This window comes from Thalia democratica, chromosome 1 (genome assembly GCF_965202585.1).
Source record: "Thalia democratica chromosome 1, ktThaDemo2.hap1.1, whole genome shotgun sequence".
Classification (NCBI taxonomy): domain Eukaryota; kingdom Metazoa; phylum Chordata; class Thaliacea; order Salpida; family Salpidae; genus Thalia; species Thalia democratica.
This window is the reverse complement of record NC_139165.1, coordinates 92,412,300-92,436,645: the sequence shown is the minus strand read 5'-3', so window position 1 is coordinate 92,436,645 and position 24,346 is coordinate 92,412,300. Positions and strand designations below refer to the sequence as shown.

General features: G+C 29.5%; 1 protein-coding gene across 1 annotated transcript; it reads left to right on the top strand.

Annotated features, from left to right (window-relative positions):
- Positions 1 to 1,704: 1,704 nt before the first annotated feature.
- On the top strand, positions 1,705 to 23,249 carry LOC145829354 (isoleucine--tRNA ligase, mitochondrial-like). Its single transcript, XM_082937125.1, has 17 exons — positions 1,705 to 1,860; positions 2,274 to 2,399; positions 3,847 to 4,041; positions 4,457 to 4,671; positions 5,663 to 5,809; positions 6,638 to 6,914; positions 10,645 to 10,850; positions 11,170 to 11,346; positions 11,719 to 11,943; positions 12,260 to 12,479; positions 13,661 to 13,786; positions 14,281 to 14,406; positions 15,943 to 16,046; positions 16,389 to 16,534; positions 17,167 to 17,366; positions 22,152 to 22,318; positions 23,066 to 23,249. The coding sequence occupies exons 1-17, from the start codon at positions 1,717 to 1,719 to the stop codon at positions 23,181 to 23,183; spliced, it is 2,919 nt and encodes a 972-aa protein (XP_082793251.1). The 5' UTR covers positions 1,705 to 1,716; the 3' UTR covers positions 23,184 to 23,249.
- Positions 23,250 to 24,346: the final 1,097 nt, after the last annotated feature.

Here is a 24,346-nt window from a genome sequence, read left to right as displayed (position 1 = left end):
TGTTGATTTTATATATTTTAAAAACATCCCTCTTGAGTATATTAGTTTTAAGTATGTTGGTTGTTTAGTAGATAAAGATGTTATGAAACTTGCTAAACTTGAAAACTGTAAAGATATGCTAATAAAAATTGATGACTGTCAAAGAATTACTAAAAATGGAATTACAGCTTCATTAGAACATATTAGTCAAAACAACTTGAATAAAAGGATATTAAGCAAATATAGTTGAATTGCTAACTTTCAAATTTGTTGACTTTTAAAAGTTAATTTAATAAATTTTCTGACAAAGACTAAAACACTTTATATCAATTAAATTTTAACAACTGCAACAAATTAAAACTATTTTAGTAAATACTTGTTTTAAAACAGAGTTTGTAGCTTACAAAAATTTGCATTTGTTCAATAAATTGTTTGAATGCAGTTTTAGTGTGTATTTTTTACTTAAACATAAAGTTTATAAGACTATGATCAAATCTAATTTAGTCACTACAACATAACTAAACTGGGATATTTTTATTTTATTTAGAAAATTTAATGTATTGAGGCACTTAATTAAACCACACATTTTCTAATTTGAAAATAGTTGCCAGTTGTGTTTTATAAAAGTCTGTGAGTTCTAGTAAATAAAAATTCATTTATTTTTAGCTGCTTTTGTTTTTAATTACCATCTTACATGTTATTTAGAGATTACTCATTAGATTTTTTTTCTTTATTTTTTTCTGAGATGCTGCTAAAATCAAAACTTGTACGTTTTCTATTTAACACAACAAATGTAGTTAAATATATGTAAAATGTATATACATGTTTTATAGTTTATTTAAAAACTGAAGAGGAGGGCTTTAGACAATTTTTACAAGTTTGTACAGTTAAAAGATTATTTATTTAGCTAGCAATTGTTTTTCCCTCATTTGAAAAATAAAAAAGTTTATTGACTACAAAGTGAGTACAAAGTCAGATAATACTTTAGGTTTTTTATTGGAAGGACCAAATTTTAAACATAAAAAGTCAAATGGTTAAGATGTCATGATTTATCAATTGTTTTTAAGCAATTGCTTCCAAACCTTCTCAGTCTAATCTTATCTTAATAATGAACAATATAATTATTGAAATCTGAAAAATTTGAGTAAAAGCTAGTTTTTCGTCTTTTGTCATATAATAGCTGAAAAGTACATTTCAGTTCGTATTTGGGCCACTGGCCATTATGTCCACTGGTTTAATTAACTTTTGTTAGTTTGGTTTAGATTAGATATACTAAACCAAACACTTAATTTGTAATTAATTATGTAGGTTTTTTTTTTTCTTTAACTACTCCTAGCAGTAATTGTGTGGATTTTGTATTTAAAATAAAATAATTAATGCAATTTTCCTAAATAATATTTTTACTAACTTTACCAAAAAACTATATGTTTTTATATTTTATTAAACTAAAAGTACAAAAAAAACATTTAAAAAATGGTAGTAATTTTTTTGTAGTTTTCTAACTAGATTTACACCATAATACCTAAACTTAAGCATCTTAAAACAAATTCAATGTATTCATAACACCTTTTGAAACTTAAAATTATTTTAGTGCTAGTTTGCTTTAAAAAAATTTTAAAAATTAATTTATAAAATTTTAAAATGTTTATTTTTCAACAAACCAAAAGCAACAGTTTATTAAATTTTTAACTAGAATGTTTCGTAAAATTGCTCTTAGATTAAAAGTTGTATACTAATATGTTAAAAGGACAAAACTTTCATAAATGTTGCAAGAGGCTTAAAAAAACTGGTTCAATTTTTCAAAAAACTCTTCATCTACCAAAAACAACTCTTCCTTTAAGAAGAAAAAATGTTGCAGACTTTGAAAGAGATATTCAAAAGGTTTGTTTATAAATTTTGTGTTTTTAATTTTATTTTCATTTATTAGCTTTTAGAGGTTATCTACTATCTAAATTAGAATAATTTTTTATTTGCATATAAATTTTAAAAGAGAAGATATGTTTATTCAAATCAATAAGTTGATAAACATTTGATTATGCTTTCTGATTTAAAAATGACAATTTTTTTTAATTTTTGCTTATTTACTAATGTGCATTCGAATAAATCTGCAAATGTAACAACTTTTTCAATCATTCAGTTTTTATTGATATTGAGAAATCATTATTGTCTTAGAGTTAGACTTCTTCTAGTTAGTTCTAGAGCACATTTGTTAATTAAAAACAACATTTTGCATATAAAGTTTTCAAACTGTTAAATATTTAAATTAAATAAAATTTTATTAAACACATACATAGGCATGTAGCTTTGATGAGTTGTATAAGTGGCAGTGGAATAACAGAAGTGATGATAACAAGTACATTTTACATGATGGACCTCCATATGCCAATGGAAATGTTCATGTTGGTCATGCCATGAACAAGGTTAATATTTTTTTTAATTTATAAAAATATAAGCCAATAATTTAATGGTTGATCTACAGCAGGGTTTCCCAAAGTGGGACATGACAGATACTCAGGGGGCCACGAGCAGCAAAGGGGTAAAAGAAGGGGCCATGAGCAGTAAAGGAGCCACATGGGGGCCAAAAGGTCATATTTTTTCAAAACTTACACTAGATACTCTTGAGTTGCAGATGAAAAGCAAAAAAAAAGTCTTAAATGTTTTTGAGTAATCTTGTTGAAGGGGGCCATAGCTTTTTTAATTTCTTTTAAGGGGGCCATTTGCAAAAAAAAGTATGGGAAATCCTGATCTACAGCAATTGATCTATTAAGAATTTGATAATTTATAAAATCTCTTTTGAAGAACAAGAATATTTATAAAAAATCAATATCTTTTATGGAAACTATTAAGTATAAATATTACCTTGTTTAAACCAAAAGACATTTGCACAGGTTTTATTTCTACATCTTTTAAGTGAAAAGCTTTATATAAAACTTTATATCTCGAATTTAAAACAATGTATACAGTTCTTTAATTGTTTATAACTTAGGTTAGTACATCTTTGAATTAGAAGAAGTTTTTAAATATGTCAAAAAAATAAGGCTTGTTATATTTATTATTTTAACACTTATAGTTAACTTTTATTGAAAAAATAGGTAACATGACTATTCAAATTCGGACAACTCAAATTCCGACAATTCAAATTCTTAGAAAAATAATACAAGGACTATATCTCAATAAGTAATATAAATTTGAAAAAAATATAAAATACATATGTAGATCTTAATAATATCTAAAGCCACCTTTTTCTATTATTCAAAATCTAAAATACTTTTCAAGATATTTAAAAATAAATAAAAATAACTATGTTTTTTACTTTATATAAACTATATCTCAAAAAATATTTAATGTTTTACAAAAAGAAAAAAACTGCCTGTAGATATTAATATAATTTACATATGTATTTTTTACTTTAGACTAATATACATTACTTTTATATTTTTAGTCGTTTGAATCTTTTATTGAGAATTTGAATTGTTGGAATTTGAATTGTCCAAATTTGAATAGTCGTTCACCCGAAAAAATAATATAGTAACATAACAGCTTCTGAGTTATTGAATTTTCGGTTGGCTGTTGAAGTTCAATCCTTTTATTTCAAAAAAAACTAGTTTAGCATAAAATTTTTAAACAGTAGTTTAGTATTTTGCAAAAACAAATTCAGCAGCTAAGCATAAAGTTTGTACAATCTAAAAGTAATTTAAGCTTAAATTAAAGCTTAGTTAAACACTATTGAAGAAATATTTTTCTAGATTTAATAATTTTAAAATTATTTTTTACAAAAACTTCCTTAAAATTTGCAAATATAAATTTTAATAAGTTTAGTATAAGTAGCCTAAAACTCCATTTCATCTAAAAACTTTAATTCTACAGATACTGAAAGACATAATAGTGAGGCACAAGATACTGAAAGGCCACAAAGTGCAGTACAAGCCGGGCTGGGACTGCCACGGTCTGCCTATTGAAACGAAAGCCATAAAGACGGACCAGACGTTCAGCCTGAGCCCTGTTGAAATTCGAAAAAGAGCAAGAAAGTTTGCTGCAAAAACTGCCAAAAAGCAACTGGAGGTTTCAAAATTGTTATAATTTTTTACTTTATTTTATGAAACATTAATTTTTATGTTAGCAAAAGTTTTATGAATTGTCATGCATGCTTAAAAGTTAAGGTCCCAGAGGGTCATAACTTTTTTATACAAAAAAACGATTGACTCTTATATGGAAGCTAAAAAAATTAACCATGGTCGTTGTTAAAACTCATATTTTGTTTACTTTTTACCAAAATTAGAATTAAAATAATCTCTTAAGATATAATCAGATTTTAATCATTTCTGATACAAATGTATGGACTTCAAACTTTTATTGTTGACTTTATAAGAAACAAGAAAAAATACCACAAACTTCCTACAAACTTTTTAACAATTTTACCCTTAATGGAATAAAAAATCAATAAATTATTTTGAAAAAATATTTGTTGATATTACAGGTATTCAAGAAATGGGGTGTTACAGCTGATTGGAGCAAGGAAGGATGTTATTACACGTTCGACAAACACTACGAAGTTGCTGAAACCGAAGCTTTCTACGAAATGTACAGGAAGAAGCTGATATTTCGCGACTTGAAGCCGGTCAACTGGTCGCCTACCAGCCAAACAGCCCTTGCTGAAGGCGAACTTGAATACAACGACAATCACGTTAGCAAGTTGGTTGTTGAAAGTTGATGAGACTTTTGTGATTTGTTACTGGAAAATTTTTTTTTAAACTTTTTGGTGTAATTGTTCTTTTTGAATTATAAAATAATTGATTTTTATTGGGTTAATAATAATGATTTGTTTGATAATATTTTTTGCCATCAGAAATAATAAACGATTTACTGCTGTATTCAATATAGTTAACTAATACCATATTTGAGATGATTTTCAAATTATCTTTCTTTAAAACTTATTCTTTTAAATAAGTAACTTTTATTACTACAAAATATACCTTGATATCTTCTACCCTAATAAATTATAGTAAATTATTATACTTTGCTTTTATAGTTAAAGGTTTTTGGTTTATCACAAAATAATTTATATGGAATATTTCCAAAAAAAATAAAAAGTGATGAAAATGTATTATAAGATTTCTAATTTGTTTAAAATATTTATAAAGGTAAACTATACTAAAAATTATCAGTAATAACTCTACAACTCTTGAAAACTAAAAACTTATATACATAACTACTTATCAAAAGTCAAAAATCAATACCTACTAAAGTTGTTATTTAACAATGTTTTGGTTCTTAAAATTATATACATTTCAACTTTTATTGTACAAAAATAGTAAACTTGTAAAAAAAAATGTTATAGAAAAAAAATTTCTATTTTAATTATTTTTGTACTATAAAAAAAAAACTTTAAGATAATAAAAAATACTTAAAAAAGAAAACATTTTCAATTTTAAAGTTTCTCTGCACAGTTACTAAGCTTATTTACAATAGTTTGCAAACTTATACTCTTTTTGAGAAAAGTCGGTGTGCAGAATTCTAGTATTTATTTTAAAGTTTTACTGTAAGTCAAAATTAACTTTTGTGTACTCATAGGGTGTTATATAAATCAATTATTTTGTTCATTAAAAAATAGTTATTTATATTTTTTTTATTTTGAAATAATATAAAACTTGATAATTGAAACAAATATTTCCAAACAATTCAGATCGGCCTTCTTTGGGTTTCCGCTGACGGCAGAGTCCAAATGCAAGTTGGGTTTCCACGGAGACGATGACGTCAGCTTCATGAGCTGGACGACCCAACCGTGGACTGTACCCGGCAACAAGGCTCTGGGCGTTGATAGACACATGAAGTAAGAAGTTGAACTTATTAATCATAAACAATGTAGATCAGGGTTTCTCAGAGTGGGCCAAGTGGCCTCCTTGGGGACTATGACAGTTACTCAGGGGGTCACAAACAGCAAAGGGATAAAAAGGGGGGTCATAGGCAGCAAAGGAGCCACAGGGGGGCCATGAGGTCATACTTTGAAACTAACACAAGATATTCTTGAGTTTCAGATGAAGAGCTAAAAAAATAAAAAGTTTTTGGGGGATTTTACGGTAGTTTTTGATTTCCATGGCTTTTTCAATTACTTTAATAGGGGCCATTTGCAAAAAAGTTTAGGAAACCCTGATGTAGTAATTTAGTGAATTAAGTAGAATAAACGCTGGCTGGCATTCTCCATCTGAGTGCCCTTTTTAAGTGACAAGTTACAAAGAAATATTATTAGTTTGTGTTATAAATGGTTAAAGCAAAAAAAAATTATGAAAAGTAGCAGTTTTGATAAACTGAAATTGTTTGATGTTTTAAGCCTTCAAAACTATTTTTTAACAAGTTTTAAGGTAGAAGAAAGTTAAGTTATGTGTTTAAAAAAAAAGTATTAGCAAATATAGTTTGGGTCCAACTAATTTTTTATGAACAAAAAGTTTTACGTTGAATTGGATAAAATGGTCGATGCATTGACATAACATCAAAGTACCAGTAGCTTTTAAAACTTGAGTAGACATAGTTTTATCTCATTTACCTTTTTTATTTCAACACAAATAATAGAAAATGTTAAAAACTAATATTCAAGTACAATACTTCTATAACTTTAAAAATAGATAAAAAATAAAAGATTAACATCAATTAACAATTCAAGATACGGAGTTGTGGATTTCAATTCAAAGAAGTTCATTGTCGCTTCCGAATCAGTCGAAGAACTCAACAAAAATCTTGACATCGCTTTCAACCAATCAGCTTCCTTTCTTGGCGCCGATCTGCTCGAGTGCACATACCACAACCCTCTCGACCAATCGCAGACAGGTAAGGTTGTCCACGCGGATCACGTGACCAAGGACGGTACCGGATTGGTCCACTTGGCGCCGGGCCACGGCAAGGAGGATTTCGATGTTGCCAAGCAACACGACCTGCCAACGGTGAGTACAACTTTGTGGATTGTGTTGATAATATTAAGGCCATAGGGGGGGTAGAAGCCATTTTTTGACCAAAAATAACATATAGACTTATATTATAATAAATTTCATAATCTTTCAGATGCTTTTTTTAGATTTAAAAAATATTAAGTAACTTTTTATTTATGACCGGTTATATAAAGGGTTGTCTTTATAGAGGGTAACTTTAAAGCCGTTTTTCTAGAGTTTTTAAAAACGGGCTTTAAAATCTATCTTCTCCTTCATTTTTCAAGCAATCTTCTTCAAATTTTCAGGAAATGTTCCTTACATTATGAGAAAAAAACGTTATTTGTGAATTTTACTAGTTTTAAAAAATAAAAAATTTATGACAAAAAAAAAAAGATTTTTTATCAAATTTTTTTTTTTTTTCAAAAAAAAAGGTATTTTTACTTGAAATTTTTTAAAGTCACAAATAACGTTTTTTGTTATTGTATAAAGAATAGACTGTGAAAGTAGGGGTAGGGAGTGCTTGGGTGATGTTTGCTAGACACATGAGGAGTCTTGATTTGGATGTGTTTTGGTCTAATTAAGAAGAATTTGAAAAAAAAATTTAAAAAATTCCTAAAAAACAAAAATGCACCCCAAAAAACTGATCTGGACCCCAAAAGTCATTTAATTTTTGATTTTTCGACTTAAATAGTAATAAAGTCACTCATATATGTCCTAGACTTATATATTATATCTTAAATGAAAGCTAATAATTATAGACATACTTTTAATGACATTTCAACTACTTTTGATATATTATGACGTCATAATTACACAAAATATGCAAATTTTGTCTGTAAAATGGAATTTTTTCTATTATAAAAAGCAAATTCTTCTGCTTGTTTTACTTTAAGTTTCTATGATTTTGAATGACGAATTCTGAATTTAATCAACCAGAAAGATATTACTAGGTCATTTCAATTGTTTCTTTATAAAGATATAAAAAACACTATAAACCACTTTTAGATATTATGTTTATTGAGAGCACCTGAGTAAAAGTAAAAGAATTAGACATATATTAAAAGAACTACATGTAAATTTATTAAAATTAGTTGGTTAGTAATGAAGAACTGGTTGGACTCCCAACAAACAACTTGGAATCTGAAAGACACCTTGCTGGTTTTGGAAGGCGAGCAGCAGTGGCAAAGTTTAGGAACCAACGATTCACAGAAAAAGGGATAAGAAATGACTGTACATTACTTATATCTGATTCTTTTCAAACTAAACATGAAAAAAAATATAATAAAGTTGTTCAATTTCTGAATGAGATGGAGCAAAGGTGGGTAGCAGATCAAAAAAATTAAAGCTCAAACAGATGAAGGAAAAAATTGAAAAAGGGAAAAAAGGGATCAATATGTGCAGAAACGTCTCAAACTGTGTAAAAGTTGGGGTGGGCCTGTAGTGAGCGTGTTCTATTTTAAAATCTCATCCTGATCAAAATGAAGTTATTGTTCGTAATGAGTTAATTTACTTTAGAGAGTCTCACAAATCTGAAGTGTTATACAATCCAGAACTTTTTAAAGTTAGTGGTAATACTCACCAAGAAAGACTTCTAAACTTATGTGCTCTTGTTGCAGAAGATGATGAGTGCCCTCAATGTTCTTTACCAACAAACACTGATGCATTATTAATTGTAGGGGGTTCTTCCCCCAATATACAGAAAGAAAAAAATGGAGATATTATGGAAGGGAATTTTTATGACACATTAATTAGTGAAGGGTCATCAGACACATGGTATATTGCTATGTGTGAAGGTAAAAATGATGATGGGACTTATAAGATGGACCACCTCATGAGAGTTCAAGACAGAAGAAATTCGAAGTGGAAACACCCACCTAAACGTGAATTGCTAAACTTGCATTTAGATTCTATTCTTGATTGTAAAGTTGATGGGGAATGGGATGTTTCTAATGAAAGATCTATTACTTTTTCACTGAGAAACCATGTCCAAATAGATTTAATAGTAGAACAGATGTCTTTTACATTAAGTTAAAAAGTAGTTTTTATGTATTTTTATGAGTACTATGTACATATAGTCAGTTAGATTCTTATCAATCATTTGACAGTTATTTTATACTAGTATTTTCAAAAGTATCAGCCATTTGACAGTAATCTTAAGTGTTAATACTAAATGATACAGTGCAATGTTCGTTTTATTATGCAATGTTCTTTATTTCTTTATTATACTAGTCTCTATTTATTTTGCAATCATTAACTTAATGTTTAATGCCATACAACATTATGTTGCCTATAATAAATTATAACTTGTTTGTATTACGTTATGTTGTTGTAATGCAAATTGAATAACATTCTTAGGTTATTTTAAATACTTATAGCTAAATGAATTATGAAATCAAATATCCCATTAATATACATACAACATCACCTAAATTTTAAAGGTAAGTAAGTATATCTACAAAGTTTTATTTTAAAATGTTTTGTTTTAATTAGATTAGACAACCAGCTATGCTTCTTAATTTTTCAAAACGTACCATTTTACAGATAAAATTTACATATTTTGTGTGATTATGACGTCATAATATTCCAAAAGCAGTTGAAATGTCATTAAGTGTATGCCTATAATTATTAGCTTTAATTTAAGATATAAAATATAAGTCTAGCACGTGTATGAATGACTTTATTACTATTTAAGTCAAAAAATCAAAAATTATGTGACTTTTGGGGTCCAGATCAGTTTTTTGGGGTGCATTTTTGTTATTTAGGAATTTTTTTAATTTTTTTTTTAAATTCTTCTTAATGATACCAAAACACATCCAAATCAAGACTCCTCATATGGATTTTACAACATGACCAAAAAAAAGTGCTGTACTCCCTACCCCTAGTGAAAGTTTGAAGAAGATTGCTTAAAAAATGAAGGAGGAGATAGATTTTGAATGCATTAGTCTTTTTCGCCGTTTTAGTTTTTCCTTCCCCATAAGGAACCTGTTATGCGGCCCGACTTTGGCCGGTCATATCTCAAAAACTAATTCGAATTTTTAAAAACGGTAAAAAGCAACTTGAAGCTTAGTAAAAACTCTATAAAATAAGATCAACTTGTAAAAAACATGGCCTACCCCCCCCCCTCCCCCATGGCCTTAATATGATTATAACAAAAGTTTCAACTTTATTTCTTCTGAAGTATTTACACTCTAGTTAAGTTTTATGTGTTTACTCAAAAAGTATCGTAATAGTTTATTTAAAACTCTATTCATTGTTTTAAAACGTTTTATTTGAAAGTTTTCATCTAACAAATGTTTTGCTGTTTTTGAAGACTATTAATATTTTGGTATTTTATAATATAAAAGTTTTTCAATTTATTCTCTTCTAAATGGTTTTACTGCTTTTGTTATTTTTAATTTTTTTATACATTTGTGCTTTTTCTTCAAACATTTACAGTTCTTAACGTGAAGTTTATGAAGATAGATATGCTAAATTTATATATCAAGAATAAGTTGCAAACCGGGTTAATTCCTAAATAATAATTAAAAAAATAGAATCACTCGAATTAAGAAACTAGTTTTGCAATAAATTTTGGAATAACATAGCTTGTAGACTTTTTTTATTTAGAAAAATACTTTTTTTTATCTGTATATTTTGTATAATACTATCGCATATTATTTGCAATGTGGAACTTTTCATATTGTCTTGATTTATTTTCTATTACAACAGAGAAATGCGTATTAGTCAAAATAAAACTGTTCAATAGGAAAGCATAGTGGGAGGTGATGGTAGATTAAATTCGAACGTTTCGAACTTCGAAGGTTTGGAAGGCAAGTTCGTGTTCACAGATGGCAACAGTGAGGTCATAAAGCAACTTGATTATAACGATAATCTGCTCAAGCAGCAGGATTACACTCACAAGTACCCGTACGATTGGAGAAGCAAAACTCCCATTATCATCAGAACCAGCAAGTTTGTTTTTAAGTGATTCAAACAGTGGACCTGTAGATATTTTTCTCACAAGTAGAAGTGCTTAAATTATAAAGTTTAAAACAGTTGTCAAAAAAAGAACATAGTATAATACTTGATCTGTTTAGTTTTACAATACAATATGAATTAATTTTTAGTGAGAGTTTATCTGTTTTCGTAACAAAACTCTTTAAGCTGTTAAAATCTTAAAAAAGGTAATAATATGAATGCACTACAGAATTACTTTTATTTAAATTGTGTTTTATAAAAGTTTTAACAATATATTTTTATTCTAAAATAAAATTTTTCAAAATTTCAACAGGCAGTGGTTCATAGACACATCACCACTCATGCAAATGGCCCAACAGTCGTTAGAAGGTGTTAACTTCCTGCACGACCACGGAAAGTCCTCCATGCTGGGCCATTTGAAGCAGAGGGACTTTTGGTGCATTTCCCGCCAAAGAGCGTGGGGAATCCCCATACCAACGTTCTACAACAAGTTTGCATTTAGATGAATATTTTTATCAAAAAAACAACCTTTTTGATATTTCTGACAACTGTTTTGTCACAAAATGTACCAGTTATTGAAGAAAATAAAGTGGTATGCAGACTAAATACAGACTACTGACAAAATGTTATAAAGTATTACAAGTTTACATATATTTTATAAAGTGTTTAGCTGTTCATAAAAGTTACATTGAAGGTATGTGACAATATTCAGACTGAAAAACAACAGTATAAAAAAAGAAAAACTTTTAATTCGAATAAAGTTGATTGTTCGAATATTTTATGAAAATATTCACATTTTATACATTAATAAAGAATTTTTGCATGATTTAAAGATATTAAAAACTTTTATATAAAATCAAAGGTCTACCGACGAGCCAGTGATAAACGAGCACACCATCGATCACCTGACAAAACTGTTCGGCCAATCAGGAGCCGACGCTTGGTGGAACGAGCCAATGAGCGAGCTTCTTCCCGATCACGTGATTGAAAGGTCGGGTCTGATTGGTTCAAGTAATGATTACCGACGCGGAGACGACATCTTGGATATTTGGTTCGACTCCGGTGTATCGTGGTATTCCGTTCTTGGGTTAGTTAGTTTTTTTAAGAAACTAGTATGTTATAAAATAGTTATTTTGTTGTTATCACATGTTTCAATAAACATTAATTTTAAATTGTGTAATTTTCAAATACACATTACTTTTTTTTTTAATTCCATGTTAATGTCATAAAAAGTTAATCCAAATCAACAAGAAGATTTCATCAATTTCTTCAACAAATATAAGTTCATCGCATAGAAATTTAATTCATATTTTTTAAATATTTTTTCTATTATGTTTTGAGTTGAAATAATATTTTTTGACAATGTGTATGCCTGTTTCTTATAACAAACAACATTTACACAGGAAGAACTCACCTCAGGCGGACTTGTACTTGGAAGGCAGGGATCAGTACAACGGGTGGTTCTACTCCTCCCTAATGACCCACCTCGGTATCCGTGGCAACCCTCAAGCCCCCTTCAAAAATCTCTACACCCACGGCTTCGTGCTGGACGGGAAGGGACAGAAGATGTCCAAGTCCCTGGGAAACGTCGTTGACCCGCAAGTCGTCATAAACGGAGGAAAGGTTACCTTTTTTTGATGCGTTTTTGAATGAATTTGTTTAAGATGCAAGTAAAAACCTATTTAAAAGTATAAACATATAAAAGTATTTAAATGTAATATTATTTTATTTAAAAATAAAAACATGTTATTAAAACTGCTGTAATTAGAAATTATGAACTACAGGTATTTTTTTAAGAACAGACTTTTATTTAAAGCGTAAAAATATTATTTGTACTTTTATTTACCCTATTGTTAGTATACCAAAGCTTTTCTGCATTAAGCTTGAGTATATTTAGTGTAAGTTAAAAACTTTATTTACCTTTTTTTCTATAAATAAATTGGAAAAAAGTAAAATTACATTAAGAAGTATAAATTTAGGACATAAAATATTATTCAATTTTATAAAGATTTTAACAAGTTAAAATAAATGTAGAATTACTGATTTAAAATCACAAGTAACAAAGTAGGTTTTTAGTAGTGGAACTTTTTTAATCATTAAACTTCAAAAAAAAGACATTTTTCTTTATCATTATGGTTTTTAAAGATTAACTTTTTAATGATTTTTTTTTGCAATACCTGTTTTATGATTACATTAAGTATAACCCTAAACATCAGTTTCTATATTTATTTAAAATTTATAACTAATTTAGTAATAAAAATCTGTTCAATTTTTAATAAATGTTTTAATTTGCACTATTTATGGATAATCCATAAAATTAAAACTCTTAGTCTTTTAGTACTATATATTTATGTGTGCACTGTTATAGTTTTTTAAGTACAAAAAGTTTGGTAACTTGATAAAAATCTGCAAAATATAACATTCAAAAAAGACTAACCTCCATATAAAAATAATATAAGTTTTAGCTAGTTTTGGTCTATTATTGTTTATTTGTTTGTTAATATTTAAAAAAACTGCTTATAAGTACTGACATACCTAATAAAAAATTTATCAGGAAAAAAGTTTTTTGAAGCAAGTAGTGAGCAAACATGTTATTATTTTGTTTTGTAAAAAAAAGTCTGATATTAGGTTTATTTTTATAAGCATAAAAAGTAACAATTTATTTTCATAATACATATAGTTTTAAAGCTATTTAAAAACAATAAATTCTATATAGTACTAGTTCCAACTTTTGCTTACAACACACACATTTTAAAAATTTTATAGCTCATTTTAATTTTTTTAACATTAAAATAATTCTTCAGAATCTTGACAAAAACCCACAGTTCGGAGTTGACGTATTAAGGTGGTGGGTTTCCGAATCCAACACTTTCAAAGACGTCAGAATTGGCAACGAAGGACTCAAAAACATTCAGAAATCTGTGCAAAAAGTTTGTTGTCGTTTTTAATGAATTACATTAATATCAACCTCATAAAAATATTACTTAAAATAAATCTTCAATAGTTGCAGCTAAATAGTTCAGTTCACTTATTTTTCGAATCGTGGTTTTAGTTCAATAACAGAACAGCATTGTGATTTTTGTTAAACAAAATACTTATTCTGTAAGATCTTTTGGTTTTGAGTGTCTTGTCTCTATAAGCAATGGTTAGCATTTTTCTAGTTTTTTGTTGTATAAAACTATATTTTTTATACTTATCTTAATAAATCAAGCCAATTATATATTGGTAAGAAAAATTCGATTGGTTTGTAAGAACGAGTTTTTGAAATAACAAAAACCTACATTAAGAACAGCTGATCTTATAAAACAGATTAAATCATATGTTTATACTTATTAATTTTATAATAGGTAGTTCTATTTTTTATAATTTCTATACTATTTATTACTTTTTGATTAATTTTTTTACAATAGGTAATTTTAAACAGATCAGGTCTTGCTTAAGGTTCATGTTGTCGAACATCAACAATTTGGATCCGAAAATTGTAGAAGAAATTCAATTTAACAAAATAGATGCATACTTCTTGAACAAATTTCATGCTGTAGCTGAACAGGTAAGTGAGAAAAAGTTAAATATAAAATTTTAAATTGGTTAGTGTTTTTCTGGAAGCTAAGGTAAAACTTGTTATTTGCAATATACAATATGTTTTTTTTAGTTCAAAATATAAAAATACGAATTTTGTTAATTTTTCTTAAGCATTAATGATTTTAAACTCAAGAGCATTGCTTCAAAACTACTAAAATGTAAACTAGTACAGTTTGTTTTGTAAACTTTAGCACTACATTTGAATCTTATACGCTTAAAAATATTCACTTTTTTTTTTCGTTACTTTAATTTATGTAGTATCAAAGTGTTTAAATTTATTAAGGTAAAAAATAATTAAATACTTTATAGTAAGTCCTATAAACGCCGCTAATTTATTGCAATATCTACTAACGAAGCTTAATTTTGTGAAACTAAGTAGCCAGGTATATACAGGGTTGCCAAAAAGCCTAGAAGCCTGGAATTTGAAAAATTAAAAAAAAACATAGAAAAACCTGAAATTTATATAAACAATTTTTATATGTTAAGTAGTAAAATTTCGGTTTGACACAAAAAATCTATCTTATAGATCTAAAATTTTTGTCACCATAAAGTTTTCTTTATTAAATAAAACATTTTAAAGTATCTTTACAGTATCTTTTCAATGTTTTTATATAATTTAACACAGTTTTCTACCTTAAACTTAAATTTAAACTAAAAATAGACCCAAAACCCTGTATTTTTAAAACCTGGAGGAAATTTTGAAAACCTGGAAAAATTTACCAAAAACATTTGGCAACCCTGTACAAAGAACCAATGTCTTTTCTGTAAAGAATTTATTTTTTGTACAAACTTTAAAATCTACTCCTTAATAATAGTTTACAGACATTTCAAAGATTAAATACTGTTAGTAATCTACCTTCTCCTAAGTTTAATAGGCTACAGACTTCAAGATTTAAAGATTTTTTATATGATTTTAAAAACGTTCTGTTAAATAATAGAAGAAAAATTTATGGTACAAACTAGAAACATATGTTAAAAAAAATGAAAATTCTCTACAATTTTGCATTAAGAATAATAAAGAAATTCAAAACTTAATTATTACTTCATAAGGTTAGGCTAATAACATTTTAAAACATACAAAATGATAGGTTTTTAGAAAAAATTACTTTTCTTAGTTTGATTCTTCGTTAAGGTGTAAATTTGATACTTCAACTCTGACCTATTTTACCAAAAAAATTACTTTGAATTTTAAAAACTGGTGGAAAGCAGCAGATAGTATTTAAAATCTGTAAAACCTGGCTCAGTTTTAACAGAAAACTGCAGCACCCCAATGGCCTGTAGTAGACTTTTCCACTATACCAGCGGTCGGCAAACTGCGGCATTCAAAAACTTGTTTTAACTGATTTAATCTAATTTTGTTTAATAAAAAATTGTTATCTTTAAAAAATAATCTATTGCCTATTTTTTTATTTAAAACATAAAGATAAGTATTTTTTAGACGTGCCAACTCCTTCTCTATGCAATTGAGTAGACTTTTTCATTGTGAATTTAACTTGTTTTTTAGGTTGACCGAGATTTTGAAGAGTACAATTTCGCCAGAGCGTCTCAAGCAATATTGAATTTAGTTCACACATTGTCCAGTAAATACTTCACTATTATTAAAGACAGGTAAGTATTTGTATGTATTGATTTTGTTTTTGTAGGTAAAAGTTGTAATACTTGGAAAGTTTCAACAAACTAAATTGATATTAATCACTTAATTTAAGACCAATTGCAATATAGATTTTTCTTAGATATGTTGATAAAATACTCCATAATAAACTATTCTGTTTTCAGAAATGAGCTAAAACCTACATATATCTGATCAGTTAAATTACAAAAATTTTTGTCTTAAACAAGTTGGTAACAAACTTATCACGTTAGAAATATAGTTTTGAAATTATAATAAGTTATATACATACTCTCACATGTAATTATATAATCAAACAATTTTATGATATATTTTCCAAGGTTGTACTGCGAAAGATCAACGAAACAGTTATCAGCAATGTGCTCGTTACAACTGATGCACACCAACTTGATGAGAATGTGCGCACCTGTGCTACCCCATCTAGTTGAAGAAGTTCACCTGCATCAAACTGATGGTAACGATCAAGGTTTGTGTTGAGATTGTTTTGTCTTACTAGACTAGGGTTTCCCTAACTCATTTTCACTTTTTTAGATAGAACTCCTTTACTAATTATCTACTCATTTGCGTTTTCACATACTTACTGAGCATTGCCTTCTGATATTCATATTTTTATCCTTTGAGTCGATTTTACTCACTTTAAGATAAACCTAGACTAGACTAGCATTGAGCAACGTTTTTAGAGGGCTATATGTTGAAAAATTTAGCATTAGAAGCTTTTGATATTCTATTAATTATACAAAGTGTGCTTAATTATCCAATTCATTTTGATCAGATTCTTTGTTGCCTTTTTTTACCATATCTAGTGTAAGCTTTATACCTCCAGAAAATTGTACTTTAGACCTTTTTTCTTTTCATTTAAAATTTCAGAATATCTGGTTTAAGTTTCAAAATTTGGTTCAACTCTATGGGGGCCGCAGTTTCACCTTACTTAAACTTTACATTAGCGGGCCGCTTATTTTAGCACCGCATTTTGAAAAAAGTAGTTTTTGTAATTTAATATCAAGTGCAACAATGCATTTAAAAAAAATATTTATCTTTTTTACTAAAATGCTTATAAAATATATCAATTGCAAAAATAAACTAATATTTTTTTCACAGAAAGTTTTTTCAAGACTTGGGACAACAGCCAGTTTGATTTGCTGAAAACAAAAAGTCAGCAAATTACACCGACCGAGATGAACAACTTCGACAAACTGATGGACATCAGAAGCAAATTCGTTTCCGTCATCGACACGAGTCCCACCGCTTATGACGTCACAATAGCCGCAGTGATGCCGGAATACGAGTTTCTGCTAGATGTTGGTTTCAATTGATATTTAAAGAATAAACTTCTTTGTTGAGTTTGATAAGCATATTTACTGTTCGATTATAAATAAATTTAAGTTTTTTTACATGTTTATACATCAGCTCTGTAAAACCTTTGCCGACCACCACTGCCTTGTGGTTGCTTATGGCTAAGCAAAGGCTTCGGGAGTAAACCCTGAGGAAAAATCAGACATAGCAAAGTCTTAAACACAGGGGTAGAGGAAACTCCGAAGAACTGTACTTCTATTCCTCTAGGAGATGCAAAACTCTGATCAAAAAGCCGTAGTCGGAGCCACATAGGCGGTCTGATTTTGTATTCAATGTCATTCCGGCAGCTCCTGCGACAATGATGAATCTTGGCTGTATCAGCTTTGCTGTTTCGCTGAGCCCTTCTCACTGTGGAGAGTGAGATCCTGCTGCATGGGCAACAGCTGGAATCTCAATGTTATGCCCTGGCTTTGTGCTTGGAGAGGTTTACTCCAGCTTCGCAGGTTTTTCGCGAAGACACAACACGGAATACGGCAGTTACCGGTGATAAGCCTAATCTTGTTTGGCGAAAGGATGGGCGCCAGGGGTCGTATTCGTCGGTAGGAGGATTTTATTAGTTCCACTGAACAACCACCGCCTGCCTTAAGCTGAGCAGCCCTCAGCCAATAAGGTGTTGTTCCGCCACAGTTTACCTTCCTCATTGGGTGAATGGGAATAGCTTTAAGTGAAAAGTAAACTGAAACTATGTCACCTGACAAACATAAACGTAAAAAGAGACCCACTCTTAAACTGGGAAGCTGGAACGTTCGTACCATGACTACTGGTATGGACCCCGAAAACATAAATGATGCAAAAAAAACTGCTATTATAAATAACGAACTTCTTCGTCTTAAAGTTGATATTGCAGCTCTTCAAGAAACGCGCCTTGCTGGTCAAGGCTCAATTAAAGAAAAAGATTTTACTTTCTTCTGGTTTGGTAAGTCTGTTGAAGAACGTAGAGAATATGGTGTTGGTTTTGCTGTCAAGAATACACTCTTACAACATGTAGAAGTCGGTGACGGAAACGAACGTATTGCTACTCTACGTTTACACACCAAAAAAGGAACAGCGACCCTTATTAGTGTATATGCGCATACGCTATACACTGACGAGCAAATTAAAGATACATTTTATGAAAAGTTAAATCTCGTAGTGAATAAATTGCCAAAAAACGACCAACTTGTTATTCTGGGTGATTTTAATGCAAGAGTTGGATCTGATCACGACTCTTGGGCTCCCTGTCTAGGACATTTTGGTTTTGGAAGAATGAATTCTAATGGTCAACGCCTTTTAGAGTTTTGTCATAAACAGAACCTCTGTGTTACCAATTCATTTTTTAAAGCTAAATGGCAGCATAAAGTATCTTGGAGACATCCCCGTTCTAAAAACTGGCACCAATTAGACCTTATCTTAGTGAGACGCCATCGTATTAACGATGTTCTGTTAACTAGATCATATCAAAGCGCAGACTGCAACAACGATCATTCTTTAGTCTGCTGTAAAATGCACATCTCAAAAAAGTTCATGCACAATTCAAACAATTTAGCTCGTAAAGTTCGACTAAATGTAGGTGCAATGCGGGACAAGGAAAATATCAAAAAGTTTTCAACTCTGATGCCATCTATCTCTTCGTCGGACACATCTGCTTCTGAGTCTTGGTCTAGGATCGAAAAAAGTATATATCAGAATGCCTTTGAAACTTTTGGAAAGAACAAACATGCCAACAAAGACTGGTTCGAAGAAAATATCAATATTTTATCTCCTCTTTTAAAGAAAAAGCGACAGGCTCATGTTGATTATCAACGTGACCCAAGTAACACGTGTCTTAATAGACTTCGTGAAGCCAGAAAAAACTTTCGGAGGGCAGCTAGAAAATGTGCTACTGAGTTTTGGTTAAAGGCTAGTGCCTGTATTCAGGCTGCTGCTGACAGAGAAGATACCAAATCAGTCTACGAAGGAATAAGAAAAGCAGTTGGGCCAACAAAGAGGTCAATATCACCTTTGTTATCTGAGACTGGTGAAATCTTACACAGTAGGAATGAACAGTTGAGTAGATGGGTTCAACACTTTTCCCTTCTGTATTCTACACAGAATATTGTTACTAATGATGCCCTTAACAGAATGGATAGTCTACCAATGATGGATGACCTGGATAGCGTACCAACTACTGAAGAACTCAGTAAAGCCATTGATATGATGGCTCCGTGGAAAGCTCCAGGTAGTGACGGCATACCAGCGGACTTGGTCCGCAATTGTAAGTACTTGTTACCTCATTTACATGATATTTTAGCAAAATGTTGGAGAGAAGGTATAGTGCCACAAGACATGCGTGATGCTAAGATCATAGTCTTATATAAAAACAAGGGTTCCAGATCGGACTGCAATAGTTACAGGGGAATTTCTCTTCTTGCGATTGCTGGTAAAGTTTTTGCAAGAGTGGTTCTTCCTCGTATTCAGAAGCTGGCTGAAAGAGTATATCCTGAGTCTCAATGTGGATTTAGGTCTAAAAGATCTACCACCGACATGATTTTTTCTCTACGTCAGTTACAAGAGAAATGTAATGAGCAGAACATGCCTTTGTACATCGCTTTCATTGACCTTACTAAAGCCTTTGACTTGGTAAGTAGAGAAGGACTATATGCTATACTGCTGAAAATTGGATGTCCTCCAAAATTATTCAATATTGTGAAGTCTTTTCATACAAACACAAAGGCAACCATTCAATATGATGGTAGTGTATCTGATTCATTTGAAATCAAAAGTGGGGTAAAGCAAGGCTGCGTACTTGCTCCAACTTTGTTTGGAATCTTCTTTTCGATGCTATTAAAGCATGCTTTTAATTCATTAACTACTGGAATCAAGCTTCATACAAGAACTGACGGACACCTTTTAAACCCTTCAAATCTAAGAGCTAAGCGAAATCTGAAGAAAGTCACCATACGTGATCTTTTATTTGCTGACGATGCTGCACTCGTGGCTCACTCTGCCCAAGACCTGCAGACACTGCCGAATCAGTTTTCTTCGGCATGCTCGGATTTCGGCCTTACTATAAGCCTTAAGAAGACTAAAATTCTAAGTCAAGGAACAAATATTTTACCATCAATCAAGATCAATTGTAAGGATATCGAGAATGTAGATAACTTTGTATACCTTGGCTCAAATGTTGCGTCAAACGCATCATTGGACAAAGAAATAAATAGTCGTATTGGCAAAGCATCAGGCACTTTCGCTCGCTTGACTGCAAGAGTTTGGGATAACCAAAAGCTAAGCATTCGAACAAAGGCTAATGTTTACCGTTCCTGTGTCTGCAGTACTCTGCTTTACGGTAGCGAGACATGGACGTTATCTAGCGTACAGGAGAAGAAAATCAATACCTTCCACCTACGATGCCTTCGTCGCATCCTTGGAATTACATGGCAGCAAAAGATCACCAATGAGGAAGTATTGAGACGTACTGGTCTTACCACTATGTACTTTACCCTCAGTCAGCGCAGGCTTCGCTGGCTCGGTCATATCCTGAGAATGAATACTGAGCGGATCCCAAAGTTTCTATTGTATGGCGAGTTGGTCGTTGGCAAACGAAACCGAGGACGTCCAAAATTACGTTTTAAGGATGTATGCAAACGCGACCTAAAAAGCTTGAACATTGGAACTGATGATTGGGAGTTGCTTGCAAATGACCGTGCCAATTGGAGATCAACTATACACAAAAGGCTGCAAGAAAGAGAAAAGGAATATTTTAGAAAAACGAAGAAGAATATGAAGAAATAAGAAGCAGAATGAATTTAATTATTATTTTTTGTGTTTGTGTTTTGTTTATTGCATCACTGTGTGTGTTTTTTTAAACATGTAATTTTTTTTTCTCTGTGCACAACACGCATAGCCGATCTCGGCTGATAGCGGGCCTTATTATTATTATTTATTATACATTTTTAAAAGCTTTTTAATATTTTTTAAGTTTCACTTTAAAGATTAGGGCCGTATAGAAGTCAAGATGTTTTAAGTTTCAAAATAACTTTTAAGTTTAGATCCTTGGTATCTAGGATAAAATTGAACAAAATAACATTAACTTGTAAAAAACTAGGCTCCCTTAACTAAATTTAATTTAAAATGTATACAATGATGATATTATATGATGTAGTACAGCTGCACTACATTTTTTTTTGTATTTTTTTTGCCCAAAGACTCATCAGTGAAGTAAATAAAATAATCCCGAAGAAACAAAGAAGTCATGAAAGGTACAATTAGTCATTATGTGTTTATTAAACTTAAAACTTTAAATAAAAACTTAAAGAACAAAACAAATTTTCATCTTTTAACAAAAGCTAAAAGTCTAAACATCTAATATTTAAAAAACTTCAAGATATGAATATTTAAAAGTTAGTTAAGACGAAAAAAATTATTACTCTAATTTATCACATAAGGCACTGAAAAGCTCTTTGAGTAAAATTTCGAAAAATAAAAAATTGTATTTATACTCCTTCGTGAAGTAGAAATCTACTAATATATTTTCAATTAAAAGTAAAAATATAAGTCATTTGTATGACTGTCGGAAGGCTATGGAAAATATTTTGTAATTTAACGCTAAAGTATTTTCTTTACAGCTGTAAATACTAGTTTTCTAACTAATGCTTAGTTTTAGTTTTTTGTGTTTAACTAAATCAATATAAACTCTATGTTTAAAACATCCATACAAAGTTGTTACCCTTGCACTGTTTCTTAAAGCTTTACAAAGTGACAAACTTGCACAGATGACGAACTATGACGTCAGGGAAGCGATAGGAAGTTCGAATGTCTACAGAGGAATTTTAGATCCTGCAGAGCAGGCCGACCCGCAAATGCAACACGTGGTCGTGGAAGGATCTCGAGTGCACGTTTCTTTTGAACCATCCACTAAAATGCCCTGTCCCAGATGCAGGTACGTATTATTGTTGTAAAACGTAAGTGTGTGATAAATAAGGTAAAAATGTTGTTATGTCTTTGATTAATTAATAATGATAAACATTTGCTACTTCCTTAAAATTTTAACAGGTGCTTAAGTGTAGAAAGGATTAGTTATTTTATAACTCTTACTAAAATTAAACAACTTTTTTGAAGTTTAATGCTCTATTGAATTATAGGTGGGCAACATTTTAATCAGCGGACCCAATCTCCTAGAAAAGTATTTTGCAGTTCAGACTTGTCAGGAAAAGTCTTCTCGGGCCGCTTTATTTTGAGTACTGTACTATAAAAAATAATAAAAATTGTTTCAAAGTCCCATCTGTTATTTAGACATATTCTCACCCGTTTTTAGATAAACATTTTCCGTGCAAAACTTATAAGAAAAAGCTAGTCTACATTCATAATCATAGAAATGCTTATAGGAACAGTTTGATTAAAAAACTTTAAAAATGTACGTTTCTTGTAGATGTTTTAAAAGTTTAATTCTGAGATGCTTTACTTCGAACGTTTATATGTTGTACATTTTCTTACAAATTGATATTTTTTGATGAAAGTATATTATAAAAAATAATTTGCTTTTGAGATACTTATAAAAGTATGAAATTTTTAATATTAACTATATCATTTTTCAAACTAGTCAAAGTAACGAATTATTTCGACAAATGTTGACCAGAAGTTGTTCGAGCATTTTTTCAAACAGCTTAAATAGATTGTTATTTTTCAGGTTGCACACGTCAGAAAAGGCGGGAGAATTGTGTCACAGATGCGCTGACGTCATCACTAATCCCTGGGACGAGGAGAAAGAAGTTTTCTCTGAAAACAATTTGTCGTCATGGGATTAAATTAAACTGTTTGTTTGCTAAATTATCAATCATAAATTACATTAGTTTGTTCATTTCATTTTTTTCAATGGCATTTAAAAAAATATTTTTTTGACTAAACTAAATAAAAAAATAAGTTTGACTTAACTAAAATTATAGAAGTACTGTTTTTATTTGAAGTTGTAAAAAGATCAGATGAAACATTTTATTAAAGAGAAAGCATAAAAATAGTTCTGTTATGTCTGATCTTAATTTTTGTTTAGGTAATATTTTTATTTATATTCATTTTGGATGCAAGTTTTTATAACATTTTCTTAAATGTTAGAGTATTTAAAGTATTTTAGTTCGAAGAAATTGTTTGAAAATCGTTTGACGTATTTTGTTTAACTTAGTTAAAATAATTTTTGATTTTTTAAACTTTATTTTTTAATTTTTTAAAACCTTATAATTGACCAACTTGAATTAATAGTTTTATGTCAGTTGTCTTAACCTTTTGCAGTTGAATATAGAAAAATTGTTTTGTTTTTATTGTTTTTAACTTTAATTAATTAGTACAAACATACACACATTTTTAAATCAAAAATATTTTGGTTGAACATATATTTTACTACTTTGAAGCTTAATATAACAACTACCAAGTATATATCTATTTAATAATATATTTAAGGTAGTCAATTTAAGTAACTAGCATGTTTTATGAATATAAGCAAAACTTAGATGATTAGAAATTTTAGTTTGTGTTTTTCTATTCGAGTTGATATACCTACATTAGCTTTTTACAAAAAATGCTAGTACTTTGTTAAGAATTTTTTTGTTATTTTTTATTTTTACCTTAAACCCTAATTTTTTCGTTTAACAAAATATACTCCAATATTCACTTTTTATTAATGTATGATGGCAACAATGACTTACTTGACATAGGAAATTTTATTAGCTTCCACAAAAATTTGAAAGTAAACTATAAAGGTATCTACATTTTCTAACATCTAAATGTATATTGTTTTTATACTAATTAGTTTAGTGTTTAAGTTTGGTTTAAAGTTCTTCGTATTTCAATAATTAAGTGTTAGGATATTGTATAATTGAAAAACAACCAATTTTTTGTAAACTTGTTTGTATTTTTTTTAATAAACTCTTATCTTAAATTACATATTTAATGAAAATATTTTGATGTAAAAAATATA

What these genes read in the sequence shown, in the direction of transcription:
- LOC145829354 (XM_082937125.1), top strand. Translation starts at nt 1,717, where the DNA reads ATGTTAAAAGGACAAAACTTTCATAAATGTTGCAAGAGGCTTAAAAAA. An exon ending in TTGGTCATGCCATGAACAAG is followed by an intron (nt 2,400 to 3,846) that starts GTTAATATTTTT and finishes TTAATTCTACAG; the next exon opens with ATACTGAAAGACATAATAGT. An exon ending in GGCGTTGATAGACACATGAA is followed by an intron (nt 5,810 to 6,637) that starts GTAAGAAGTTGA and finishes TAACAATTCAAG; the next exon opens with ATACGGAGTTGTGGATTTCA.